Source organism: Haliotis cracherodii, unplaced genomic scaffold (assembly GCF_022045235.1).
Source record: "Haliotis cracherodii isolate W230 unplaced genomic scaffold, xgHalCrac1.p SCAF_19, whole genome shotgun sequence".
In the NCBI taxonomy this organism is placed as follows: Eukaryota; Metazoa; Mollusca; class Gastropoda; order Lepetellida; family Haliotidae; genus Haliotis; species Haliotis cracherodii.
In genome coordinates this window covers 7,398,258-7,411,886 of record NW_027266274.1, presented here as the reverse complement: position 1 = coordinate 7,411,886, position 13,629 = coordinate 7,398,258, and the positions used below count along the sequence as shown (strand labels likewise).

Sequence of the window (13,629 nt, the reverse complement as noted above, 5' to 3'; positions counted from 1 at the left end):
ACGACTGTCGTATGCCCTATGTTACAGTATGTGAGTTACGACCCCTTAGCGCTAAGCTCACGTTGTGGCCTTGGGCCGGGGTCAAGGACAACGTCCCACAAAGCGATCTTAGCGCTACGACTGTCGTAAGCCCTATGTTACAGTATATGAGTTACGACCCCTTAGCGCTAACCTCACGTTGTGGCTCGGGGCCGGGGTCAAGGACAACGTCCCACAAAGCGATCTAAGCGCTAAATCTACGTTGAAGTTGGAACGTTAGGAAAGTCGTATAGTTGCTGTAGGTCGTAACAGCGAGTTCGTAGATATATGCTGCTGCGTTATCACCATCCACCATCTACTGGTCTTTGATACATATATAAACGATCGGTAGATGTCGGATAGTTAATTCCGAGAAATACATTGCCCCGACATTGCAGCAACATGAATCTAGGTACCCACAATGTGATCGTAGAACTACAACTGTCGTAAGTCATTGCTAAAGTACGGAAGTACGACCGAGCCCAGAACGCGCTGTTTTGCAATAGTGGTCTACCAACTACACACTAGCCTAGCGGGTAGTGCGGTCGCTCGTCATGCATATAATCTGGGTTCTATTCCCCAAAAGTATAATCTTAAAAATATTATTCCCTCTCACTGTGATCTTGTTATATTAGGCGTATTTTCAGATCACTCACTCACTCACTCCGTCGCCAAGCACGCTGAAGGGCGCTCTGGAAACCCAATTGCATCTCTGAAGCACTGCACAACTATTTGTGCAGATAATCGCGTGTAACTTGAAAAAGGCGGTCTGAAGTCGTAAAACAAACACTGTTTATCATCCTGGCAACGCATATTATCTAGGCCAAAGGTTTATTGTGGTGGCAAAAGTTGAATTGTAATGTTGTCCTAAGATTTTTCTTGTCGGCAGTTTTTTCAAAGTATTCATGTTTATTATTTTAGCGGCTATGTAGGTCAGATGCATATGTTCTCATAGCTGGCTAAATGCGTGCTAAGGTATCTTGTCACTTCGTCTCTGTGGAGGCACAGATGCCCCAGTCGTCTAAGGCACTGCAATTCTCTGTATAGAGTTGTGTCCCTTGGGCACGACAGAATCCTATGATCGTGGGTTCGAATCCCGGTTCGCCCCGTTTATATTTCTGAGTTTGTCAGCACCATACCCATGCTCCTGGGTTTCACCAAAGTGGTAAACGTCTGAGACCTGCATCACTTCGGACTTTCCTCCCACACCAAGCTGACATAATTGAAGTACGGTTCAAAGCGGCGTTAAACCAAACTCACTCACTCATGTTTCGTCTGTTGGTTTTCGGGGTGAGGCGAGATGAGGTGAAATGGGGTTTAACGTCGCGTCCAAGATTATTGCACTTATACAGCAATGTGCATGCACAGGTGTGTGTGTGTGTGTGTGTCTGCTTGTACTAGTCCGGTTTGATGCCCATTTATAGTGCTAGCCGCAGTTTAACATGAATACCCCACTCAGACACAGTATACTGACTCCGAGCCGACCAGTCCTTGTTTAAGCCCCTTAATGCCGAGCGCCAGGCAGGGTAACAACAACTACCATCTTTAAAGGTCTTTTGGTATGCCGCGGCCGGGGATCGAACCCCGGACCTTCCGCTTTCTAGGCGGACGCTCCACCACTAGACCACGGAGGCTGTCGGATTTCGGATCAGGATAGGTCTCCAGTACCCAATGGTAATCGTTAGATTTGTTTGTCTGGTGTTTAACGCCACCCTCACACGTTTTAGCTAAATATTAATAATCTGAGTCTGGACCAGTGAAACCGGTGATTGATATAGTGAGCAACGACCCACCATCAACCGATCAACCAACTGACCGAGCCTTATCCACCCACCCCAAAACTCCCCCACCCCACCCAACCCAAGCCCATTCGTATCTCTCCCCGGCCCCACCCGATCTATTAAGTCGCCCACACGACTACAGCATACACATGTGGTTAGCTAGGGATCTTTAACCACCGTAGAATGACCGGTGTAACATTGAAAAGTGACACCCGCTGAAAAGTGACCCTGTGTTATTATTCAACAGATTAATTCCAGAGAGACCAGCCATAACCACAGAGAACACAATGATTGTGATCATCACATAAACACTGCACAAAGTTGGACGAAATTCTCACAGAACATGACATAAGAAGACAAAAAAATGTGAATCCAAGGAGAATGTTGTCATGGTAATACATCTTTTGGTTCCTATTTCTTTGAAGTAGAGAAAAAAAAGTAAAGCTGACGAAAATATTAACAGCCCGCAGCAATGTGTAAAAGGAGACAAATCAAATTTTACAGACCCTTATAAAATATAAATATGCGTTGCTGGCAGTTTACTATCAATTATGTACTTGTGAATAGAATTGTTTTATAATATATATATATTTTGGATGTTTTACTGAATGATATAACCAACAGTTTACTCTTCCATTTACCCCGGCAGAACTTGGCGCATGCGCAGCAGGAAACAATTACAGCCCACGTGCATGACAAGCCTTCTTGTAAGTAATGGAAGATGCCACAGTTGACGAAAGACGACAGATGGTATCAATCATTCAAAGGGACGTTACACTTCATTCATGTTGTGTTCTTTCAAAGCAGCTTTCTTACGAGTCTTGTTTGGTTTAAGTCGACAGGAAAAGAAAACGCTTTTATTTTAGGTCGGCAGTAAATATTCTACGCGTTGTGCGATGAGAAAAAGAACTCAAAAGAGTGTTATAGTCTGTCTATACTCTTTCACAGCGAGAGGTACAATGATGGTAATGTTTCTCACCTGCTTGCGATTCAGAGACTGTGCGCTAAATACACAACAAATGACATTCTTTAAATAATGCCATTAATGACATTCTTGAAATCAAAGACGCTTTGTGTCGACTAGGTGTTGCGAAACAGCTCATGGATTTGATGATGCCAATAAAATACCTTTAGAGTATTATGGGCATATAAAATTGGTCATAGAAGCTCTACCTAAAATGAAGCGACCATGATCTCCCAGCAGGGATCCCATTGATTTCATCAGGGTCTCAGTTTAACACAACACTACAATCACAAAGCACCCACATTTATACGCCCACGATTTTCGGGGTAGAATCAAATATATGTCTCAACCTGTCCTCCATATTTGACGCATAAGTCACAAAACTGATGTCGTATTTAATTCCCTATTTTGACTAGTGCCATATGTTCCCTGTTCTTTTAGGTGCATAATTGACTTGCCTTTGCATGTGTTTGTGATGGGTACCACCGGTGGAGCAGGATACACGTACATTTTCGAGTACACCTGGTATCGTCTTTATCTGATAGTGATGTAGATACACATGCTCATGATATACTCGGAATCGTACAACAGACGCTGCTTTTGGCAGATATTTATTATGATGATGGAAAGAGTTTATTCTATTTTTATTCTATTATTAAATGATAAAAAAGTCATATGTTGTTCTGTTTGTTTAACGCCGCACTCAGCAATATTCCAGCTATATGAGGGGCGGTCGGGTAGCCTAGTGGTTAAAGCGCTCGCTCGTCACGCCAAAGACCCGGGTTCGCTTCCCGACATGGGTACAATGTGTGAAGCCCATTTCTGGTGTCCCCCGCCGTGATATTGCTGGAATATTGCTACAAGCGGCGTAAAACCATACTCACTCACTCACTCCAGCTATATGACGGCGGTGTGTAAATAATCGAGTCTGGGCCAGACAATGCAATTTGAAGGCAAATTGGGATGTAGGCAAAATGGGACTTAACCATATAAATGTGTATAGATGTGAATCGCTTTACAGGGTTTCCGGATTAACTGGGTCAAGATTAGCGGGATTCAGTTACTGTCGTCGCATGTTTATTTATTGAACATCATATTCAGAAAGGTTACAAGTTAGAGGGTAGGTTTTACACCAGCACTTGTGTTTGAACAGTGATACATCTTGTGTTGCACCAACTGAATAGTATTTTAAACGATATACCGTATTCGACGTAATAAGCGTCCATGGCGCTCTTAAAATTAAAAATAGGGGGCTCTTATTTGAATTTTGGTAAAAAAAAAACAGAGTTGAAAGATCGTAAATTTCGTGGTTTATGCCGGCAGCCTGAATGATACAAAAGAAAAGTCTGTGCGTATTTTACACGACAAACATATTTTTTCCAGAATTGAATAGCCCGTAATTATGGGTGCAAATAACACACGAGTGTGTATTATACACGAATAAATAAGTCTTGTGTACATTGATCAATCGGAAGAGGTGCCATTTGGGATTGTTCACCAGCCAATATATGGGCGCTTATTAGAGCAGGGCGCTTATTACGTCGAATACGGTACATGCTGACGATTCCGGCTTTCTTCTCACATTAAGCGTATCCGATTGAAACAGCGTCAAACACACTCACTGGCTTGATTTAATGTTATCAAATTTTTGTGAAAGTAAACTTCGAAGTATTTTACCTTATGTAATATCAACAATTATTCTACATTTAAAAACCCCAAAGAATGTTTAGTATATTTGCTTGACTCACGGACGTACATACACGTCTTTGCTTGACTGCATGTTCAACTTAAACGACGAAGCTTGTAAATTTCATATTTAAAACTAATTAACCTACATTGTGAACCACTGCCCGTGTGCCACTTCAGAAATTTGTCTCAATTCTAAATACGTGAAAGATCTCGAATAATTTACAACGTGTAACCTCAGTCTCAGTTAAGGATTAAATATTTATATTAAAACTTAAAAAAACCTTGACAGTTTCACCTACAAGGGCAAATATTGTGAACGATAAATAATGCTAGTTATTTGGATAATAGTCTACATGCACCGTTGCTCCCTCGACTCTGAGAGACAGTCGTTAAATTAGCTTAATAAACCACGACTTCTATTATGGACTGCTATCATTAAGCAGTTATAGAGTGATGTCGACTTTCTTTAAAATGACAGGAAGACGTTGCATCCAATAAAAAAATAATTAAACATCGTTCTAAACGAGAAATGCTAAGTGAAAAGATATGTTCACAGGTCTTTAAAGACTTTTTAAAAAACCAACATGCTTGACAACAATTAGGCTTTGAAATGCAAGGCATTTTCGCCGGAATAATGCGCCCATGAATATTGTGAGACTCGGGGAGGTCGTGAGAAGAGCTAGACTTTGTAGAGGCGGATATGATAGTTTAATGCACGCTGGATATGCTCGCTGATCTCACAGCATTATGACGCATTAGTTATGTGTTTACGGTATAACATCCTTAAAATGCCAACAACGTCATAAACTGACGTCCAAAAGAAACTTTACCAACTGAAAATATAAATTTCAGACAAAGTATAATTTTTTTTCGATGAAGTCTATCTAAAACATATGACCTAAATACAACAATAGTGTATGCAGAAAATGTTAATCGTCTGTTACATGTTTGCGAGATAACACGCGAAAAAGTGAAAAACACGTGCAACACGTGCAACACGGACAACTGCAAATGCACGTGCGGGTAAGGGTATAAAACGATTGCAACGGCAAGTCAGACATCCACAGTGATACAAAACACACAAAAGAAATGCCAGGACTCACAGTCGAACAACGTGAACGAGCCTTGGGTATGGTACAGATGGGAGCCACCCACGCCCATATTTCGCGAACCTTCGGTTGCTCCCGTGTTGCCGTTACCAACTTAATGCAACGTTACAGACAGACAGGGCGGACCGCTGACAGGCCAAGAACAGGCAGACCCAGGGTGACCACGCCCCATGATGACCGGTACTTGCGTTCTTTGCACCTCTGAAATCGCTTCCTGACAGTGACGTCATCGGCGACAAATGCCTTTGGTCACAGGGTTAGTCGACAAACAGTGGCCAGGAGAGTCAGGGCTCATGGAATCAGGGCTTTTAGACCATACAGAGGACAGCTATTGACAACATCGTCGTCGGCGATTGAGATGGGCCCGGACTGTACGACGTTGGCAACGACGTGACTGGCAGAGGGTTGTCTTCACTGACGAAAGTATGTTTAGGGCTGATGGAAGACATCGTGTTTACCGCCGAAGGGTTGAACGAACGGTGGCGTGTTGCGTGCAGTAGGTCGTACCATATGGTGGAGGGAGTGTCATGGTGTGGGGAGGGATCTGTGGGCAGGAGAGGACACCGCTGGTCATCGTTGACGGAAACTTGACAGCTCAGCGTTACATGGATATTAACATTGTTCGTCCAGTTGTCCTACCATTTCTACAAGAGCAGCTACGTGGTGTCATTTATCAGCATGACAACGCTAGAGCCCATACAGTCAGAATTGTCACTAACTTCCTCGCAGCCAACAACGTCAACCTCCTGCCGTGGCCTGCACGCTCACCCGACATGTCCCCCATAGAACACCTCTGGGACTTGATGGATCGTCGTGTTCGACAACGACCACACTCTCCAGCCAACCGGCAAGAACTGATCTTGGCCCTCCAAGAAGAATGGCGTCAGATCCCATGTGACCTCATCAGCCAACTGACTTTTTCTGTGCGTCGAATGTATTGAGGCATTTGGTGGTCACACACGCTACTAATGACTTGTTATTGAACGTGAGCGATTGTTTATGTACTCTGCCTATTGTCCATGATCCTGAAAGCTCAGGTTTTCGAGTTTCCGGGCGGACGATCTACCACTATACCATTGAGGCGGTCCATGCACGTATCCAGTATGGTAGAGTTGTGTACAACTTAAGACATCAGCTATATCAATTCGATCATGTCCATAGGTGCACATTTTCAATTGCCTGTTATTTGTAGAAAGGATAATATATGTTATGTACACTGTGTTTTTCATTGACAAACATAAAAAACAGGGACATTCTTTTCTCTGTTTATATGTTCCTCGTTTATCAAGATCATGTGCATATTTACATGACAAATACTCAAATGACGCCAATGAAGATGGCGGTGGAATCACGTGATCCTAAAATACGTCATGTGACTTCCGGGTTTGTCAAGGTGACCCTGAGTAAAATCAAAAACTATTGAATAAATCATACAGTATGTTTTTTGCGCCTTCTAATAAGCGTCTAAATTTCAGGCACTTTAAATTTTGAGTGCTTTATTCACATATTTGAAATACTTATGAAGGTTTACACCCATATATTATGAGGTGTCTCCTCACCCATTTCGCAACGCCTGGCGTCCACCTCGCAAGCGCTACACTACTAGTCAAAACAAACGTAACCAGTTGCAACCGCAGCACGATTTGGGTGCGTTACGCTCATGACGGAGGCAGGGTTTGTTATCTTAAGCATTTCATTACAATCCAAAAACAAACGCGCAGCGTTCGCGACCATCTTGTATAATATTCGCGCCCGGTTGCGATCGAGGGACATGTCTATTTTGGCTAGTAGTGTAGTTGTGACCCGATCATGACAACTTATCACACAGCGAATAAAGCTACACCCAAGACAAGGAACTCGTAAGAAAATATTAATATGCCACATGCTTAATTTAAAATGCAGCCCACAACAAGGCTAAACAGATTTAAGAAGTGATGAGTTCACAATATACGTAGAACAAATCGTGATTATGCATGTGAATACTCGATATATCTGCTATATCATGTTGTTTCGTTAAGGCATTAATCATTAGACTATGACATAATATGTTTCATATTTGCATCCGTGCAAAGTGTTGAATTATATAGATATGAACTGCAAAAGCATGGACATTCGATAAAAAAAACTACAAACGTTATCAAAACGTTACTAGGCTGAAAACAGTCACCGAAACACTGCAAACTTTGGGTCCAAAACACAACAATGATACTCGATTCAAAAACATCACCATGGAATTACTATTTCTTGTTTGTTTCAATTAAGGCCAACATCAAACATGGGTGTATGCTTTCTTTTGCGGGCTGTCTATTTCGGTAACCCCCCAAGACAATGTTTCCAAAAGTCTTTGGATTTTGTTATGTTCAGACCAGAGCAAACTAGTGGAGTTTGATCCCGTTCCTGCGCTTGTGGTCATACATCTTCAACATCCCAAGGGATGCTTATTGAGAGAGTGAGTTGGGTTTAATGCCTTCTTTTACAGTATCTCAGTTATATCACACCATGTCAGTTTAATGTGGGAGCGTCGGGTAGCCTACAGGTTAAAGCGTTCGCTCGTCACACCGAAGACTCGGTTTCGATTCCCGACATGGGTACAATGTGTGAAGCTTTCTGTGTGGACCCTGATGTCCTCTGAAGTCTACAGAGAAAACAATATGTAGAACGCTTGACCTCCTCGTAGATAGCATTTACGTACAATTTGGACATTAAGGCAAGAGGGGCACCAGTTGTATTACCTTCTTTGCTGGTCTAATTCTCTATGCCAACGTGTCAGAATTTCTGCTTGCCTTAGCAAGATCAAAACAGGGAATTTGGCAAAATAAGTTTGAATTAAGCTTCAGGTCAATCTCATTAAAATCAGACCTTAGTTCTCGCTACCGCTAAACAAAGATCTGAGGACACAGTAGAGGTCACGTCAGAACGACCTTTCATCCGACCAATCAGAGCGTCGCTTACCAGATCATGAAAGTGACACTCAGAATGTGATTTCTGATCATGCATCCTCGAAAACTTTAACATGGGGTGTTCCGAACGATAGTTACGGGTTTAGAGACTGAATCCATACAATCAAGACCATCTATTAGTGATTCCAGAATGTTCTTTTGTTCAGGTTTCAAATTTTTAATCGAGAATTTGTCAAAATATGTTTCGAAGCGTTGTCGCCAGTTTGAAAATAGTGCCGTAAAGCACGAGAAAGCTGCCTTCTGACTGGTCATTCCATTGGTCGGTCAAAGTTCGCGCAAGGTCGGGCTGACGTGATCCGTAATGGGATGTCCTCAGATTTTTGTTTAGCCTTAGCGAGAACTAAGATCTGATGTTAATTAGATTGGCTTCAGGTATATTGATGATATGAGCAAACAGCCAATTCCCTTCCATAATTTACCCAAGTAGAAATAAGAGGCCATTGAAGCCGCCTCATCTGTTTCATATAGAGATCTATGCATAAAGATGTCACAAAAACTATCTAGAAGACTGTATGTCAACTTGCTCTTTAAGTCAAACAATATTCCAGCAGATCCAGTCTTTAGTGTCCTTTGCGGTAAGATATATACCATATGTTTCTACGTTCTTTCCACCTTTGCGTGTGTTTGTGATGGGTGCACCTGTGGAGCAGGATATGCTCGCCTTTTCGCGAACACCTGGAATCATCCCTGTTTAAGAGTGATTCGTAAACACATGCTCGTGATATAGTCGGAATCGAAACGGACTTAGCAGATATGTGTTATGATCATAGAAAAGGGTTTGATGTATCTATTTAGACGTTTTCGTTTTATTTCTTTGGTGATCATGAGTGTGGTGCTGACAAACATAGATACATAATCAGGGCGAATGTGGGAATCGAACCTACGACCATAGGTGTCTGGTACTCCTGATTACTTAATCCCCCCCCCCCCCACCCCCCCCGACACCCCCCCGACATCCCCCCGACATCCCACCCCACCCCACACCCTCACCCCCACACAATCACACACCTATTTTTCATGACATTGTAAACATACAGAACTCAACGACGTTTGAAGTAAACGTGATATAAAAGTTTGGTGTGCACACGCATTCGTGCTCGTGAGTGTCACCGAAGTGGTAAACGTCTGAGACCTGCATCACTTCGGGCTTTCCTCCCACATTAAGCTGACACGCCGTGATATAAATGACATGAAACTCATTTGCCCTTAAACCCAACTCTCTCACTCACTTGTTGACAAAGTAATCCAGGTTTTAATGTTTTAGTTGTTACAATGACTCGATTAACACAATTCCATAAACTTACAGATGATGTATCTTGTACTCATTTACGATCTAATTACGACGCTCCGTTTGTCTCGAACTGGATAACTCGATGTTTCTACGAGGTTTCCGAATGTTTTACGATGTTTCACAAAGTTTCCTGATGTTTTACGAGGTTTCACCAGGTTTCCTGATGTTTTACGAGGTTTCACCAGGTTTCCGGATGTTTTACGAGGTTTCACCAGGTTTCCGGATGTTTTACGAGGTTTCACCAGGTTTCCGGATGTTTTACAAGGTTTCACCAGGTTTCCTGATGTTTTACGAGGTTTCACCAGGTTTCCGGATGTTTTACGAGGTTTCACCAGGTTTCCTGATGTTTTACAAGGTTTCACCAGGTTTCCGGATGTTTTACGAGGTTTCACCAGGTTTCCGGATGTTTTACGAGGTTTCACCAGGTTTCCTGATGTTTTACGAGGTCTCACCAGGTTTCCGGATGTTTTACAAGGTTTCACCAGGTTTCCTGATGTTTTACGATGTTTCACCAGGTTTCCTGATGTTTTACGAGGTTTCACCAGGTTTCCGGATGTTTTACGAGGTTTCACCAGGTTTCCGGATGTTTTACAAGGTTTCACCAGGTTTCCTGATGTTTTACAAGGTTTCACCAGGTTTCCGGATGTTTTACGAGGTTTCACCAGGTTTCTGGATGTTTTACGAGGTTTCACCAGGTTTCCGGATGTTTTACGAGGTTTCACCAGGTTTCCGGATGTTTTACGAGGTTTCACCAGGTTTCCGGATGTTTTACAAGGTTTCACCAGGTTTCCTGATGTTTTACGATGTTTCACCAGGTTTCCTGATGTTTTACGAGGTTTCACCAGGTTTCCGGATGTTTTACGAGGTTTCACCAGGTTTCCGGATGTTTTACAAGGTTTCATGATGTTTCACGAGGTTTCATGATTTTACACGAGGTTTCATAATATATGTAATTCTAATTCGCACAGGTCCCGTTTACAGCGACCGTGTTTTGCACCGTGACACCTCAGAGTTAAAGGACTTCGGTCCTGTCCCACACAGAAGCTCACGTAGCACATGTGGTGTGCCTTTAGAGAACTGACTGGTCGAAATACGCCTCCGTTCACCCAGTACTGATTGGATACCCGGTAGGTAGGAGGAAGGGGGGCATGTGTCTGTTAACCTTCTAGCGCCTCACATGCTGTTTGGGGTGTATACTCCTCAGGGAGATGATAATGAAAATCGTGTGTACTACAACAACAACAATAATAATAATGGTGATGATAATAATGATAATGTTAATAATGTTAATAATAATAATAATAATAATAATAATAATAATAATAATAATTAATAATAATAATAATTAATAATAATAATAATAATAATATTCTAAAGTAAAGTCTAAAATCTATACTTCTCTTTCTCTGCGTCACGGACTATTTTCTAAACGAATAAACTTTAATATTTTCTAAACATGTATACAAGGTGGACTGAAATGTGCTCGGGAACAAACACCCCTGTACACTTTGACGTCAGCGAAGCCATAACTTCAGTGGGGAGATTGGCATTGTTGGACCGACGCCTATCTCCTTCTCTTAAAGGATTAATTATATATACGACAAAACACTGCGGCGATAAAAAAATTATCTAATATCTCAAATACAAAGCAGATAGTGAAGAATACCGTATGTGATATGAATATGTATACCGATTTAAGTTCACAGGGTAATTGAAAGAGGGTATTTTCAGCCCACTGTAATCTTGACCTATTATGCTACAGTTTATAACGTGACATCACCGTCATAATAAAACTGTTATGTATGACATATCGTGTATTCAAATAAAGGTCGAATATTTCGATTTTTGTGTAATAGTTAGTTTTAACGTTATTATTTTTTGGCGTCTTTAACGTCATTATTGTTTAGCGTCATCCTCGCTTATAACATATGTTTGAAATGAAAGAAATCGGGAGCAACTGAACTGTATGTGCAGCTTCCTTACGGATTCCGAGGTTCAAGGGGCCCCAGGGCACGAACACAGTGCGAACACTGAACCAAGGCTTACTCTACTCCAATTACACCCGACTTCATTCAATCTTACCTCACTACATCCTACTTCATTCAATCATACCTCACTACACCCGACTTCATTCAATCATACCTCAGTACATCCGACTTCATTCAATCATACCTCACTACACTCGACTTCATTCAATTATACCCCACTACATCCGACTTCATTCAATTATACCCCACAACACCCGACTTCATTCAATCATACCTCACTACACCCGACTTCATTCAACTACACCTCACTACACCCGACTTCATTCAATCATACCCCACTACACCCGACTTCATTCAATCATACCTCACTACACCCGACTTCATTCAATCATACCTCACTACACCCGACTCCATTCAATTATTCCTCACTACATCCGACTTCATTCAATTATACCCCACAACACCCGACTTCATTCAATTATACCCCACTACACCCGACTTCATTCAACTATACCTCACTACACCCGACTTCATTCAATCATACCCCACTACACCCGACTTCATTCAGTCATACCTCACTACATCCGACTTCATTCAATCATACCTCAGTACACCCGACTTCATTCAATTATACCCCACTACATCCGACTTCATTCAATCATACCTCACTACATCCGACTACATTCAATCATACCCCACTACATCCGACTTCATTCAATCATACCTCACTACACCTGACTTCATTCAATTATACCCCACTACACCCGACTTCATTCAACTATACCTCACTACACCCGACTTCATTCAATCATACCCCACTACACCCGACTTCATTCAATCATACCTCACTACATCCGACTTCATTCAATCATACCTCAGTACACCCGACTTCATTCAATTATACCCCACTACATCCGACTTCATTCAATCATACCTCACTACATCCGACTACATTCAATCATACCCCACTACATCCGACTTCATTCAATCATACCTCACTACACCTGACTTCATTCAATTATACCTCACTACATCCGACTTCATTCAATCATACCCCACTACATCCGACTTCATTCAATCATACCCCACTACATCCGACTTCGTTCAATTATACCTCACTGCACCCGACTTCTGTGCGTTATACCCTTCTACACCCGACTTCAGCCAATAATACCCCTCTACATCCGACCTTATAAAATTAACGAACTACAGCCATACAACGTCCCCGACTACACCCGAGTAACAGACTGCATCCAACGTAATCTGACGACACCCGACTACTACGGGTGATTCCGGGTTAAAGAAACCCATGCAGGTCCTAATAGGCGGCCAAGTGTATAGGGTGGTCAGACAGGATGGTCAGACAGGATGACTTGGTCCATGCTTGTTAACGTACCCCGATAGGTTGTTCGTTGCTCACAATATCAATCATTGTATTGTCTGTAACCCGATAATTTACGCCGTAACATTTCTGGAATATTAATATAAATATAGCTGGAGTGTGGCGTTATACAAGAACCGCCCCCCCCCCAATCTGCTCTAAAAACAGTATATTAGAAACGTCTGAATTAACAGTTATTGCTTGTATTTATGATGGCACCAGCAAATGCAACATGATTTAAGGATTTGTATGTATTTGACAAGTAAGAAAACTAGTGCCACCTACAGTCATATGTTATTCAGTTGTACTTTCCTATATCCACAGGTGGACGCGTTTCTAAAGAGCGCATAAACGTCTCCCGTATCTCGAAGCTGTCAGCGCTGTTCTACTTGAAGGGCTGCGGTTGAAGGAGGTGGTTTATTTCCCCTGATGTAGGTATGCATATTGA

At 42.1% G+C, this 13,629-nt stretch overlaps 1 protein-coding gene across 1 annotated transcript; it reads right to left on the bottom strand.

The window, feature by feature from the left end:
- Positions 1–9,847: 9,847 nt before the first annotated feature.
- LOC139466912 (spore coat assembly protein ExsA-like) lies at positions 9,848–10,714 on the bottom strand. The gene has a single exon (XM_071248637.1). The coding sequence runs from the start codon at positions 10,712–10,714 to the stop codon at positions 9,848–9,850; it is 867 nt and encodes a 288-aa protein (XP_071104738.1).
- Positions 10,715–13,629: the final 2,915 nt, after the last annotated feature.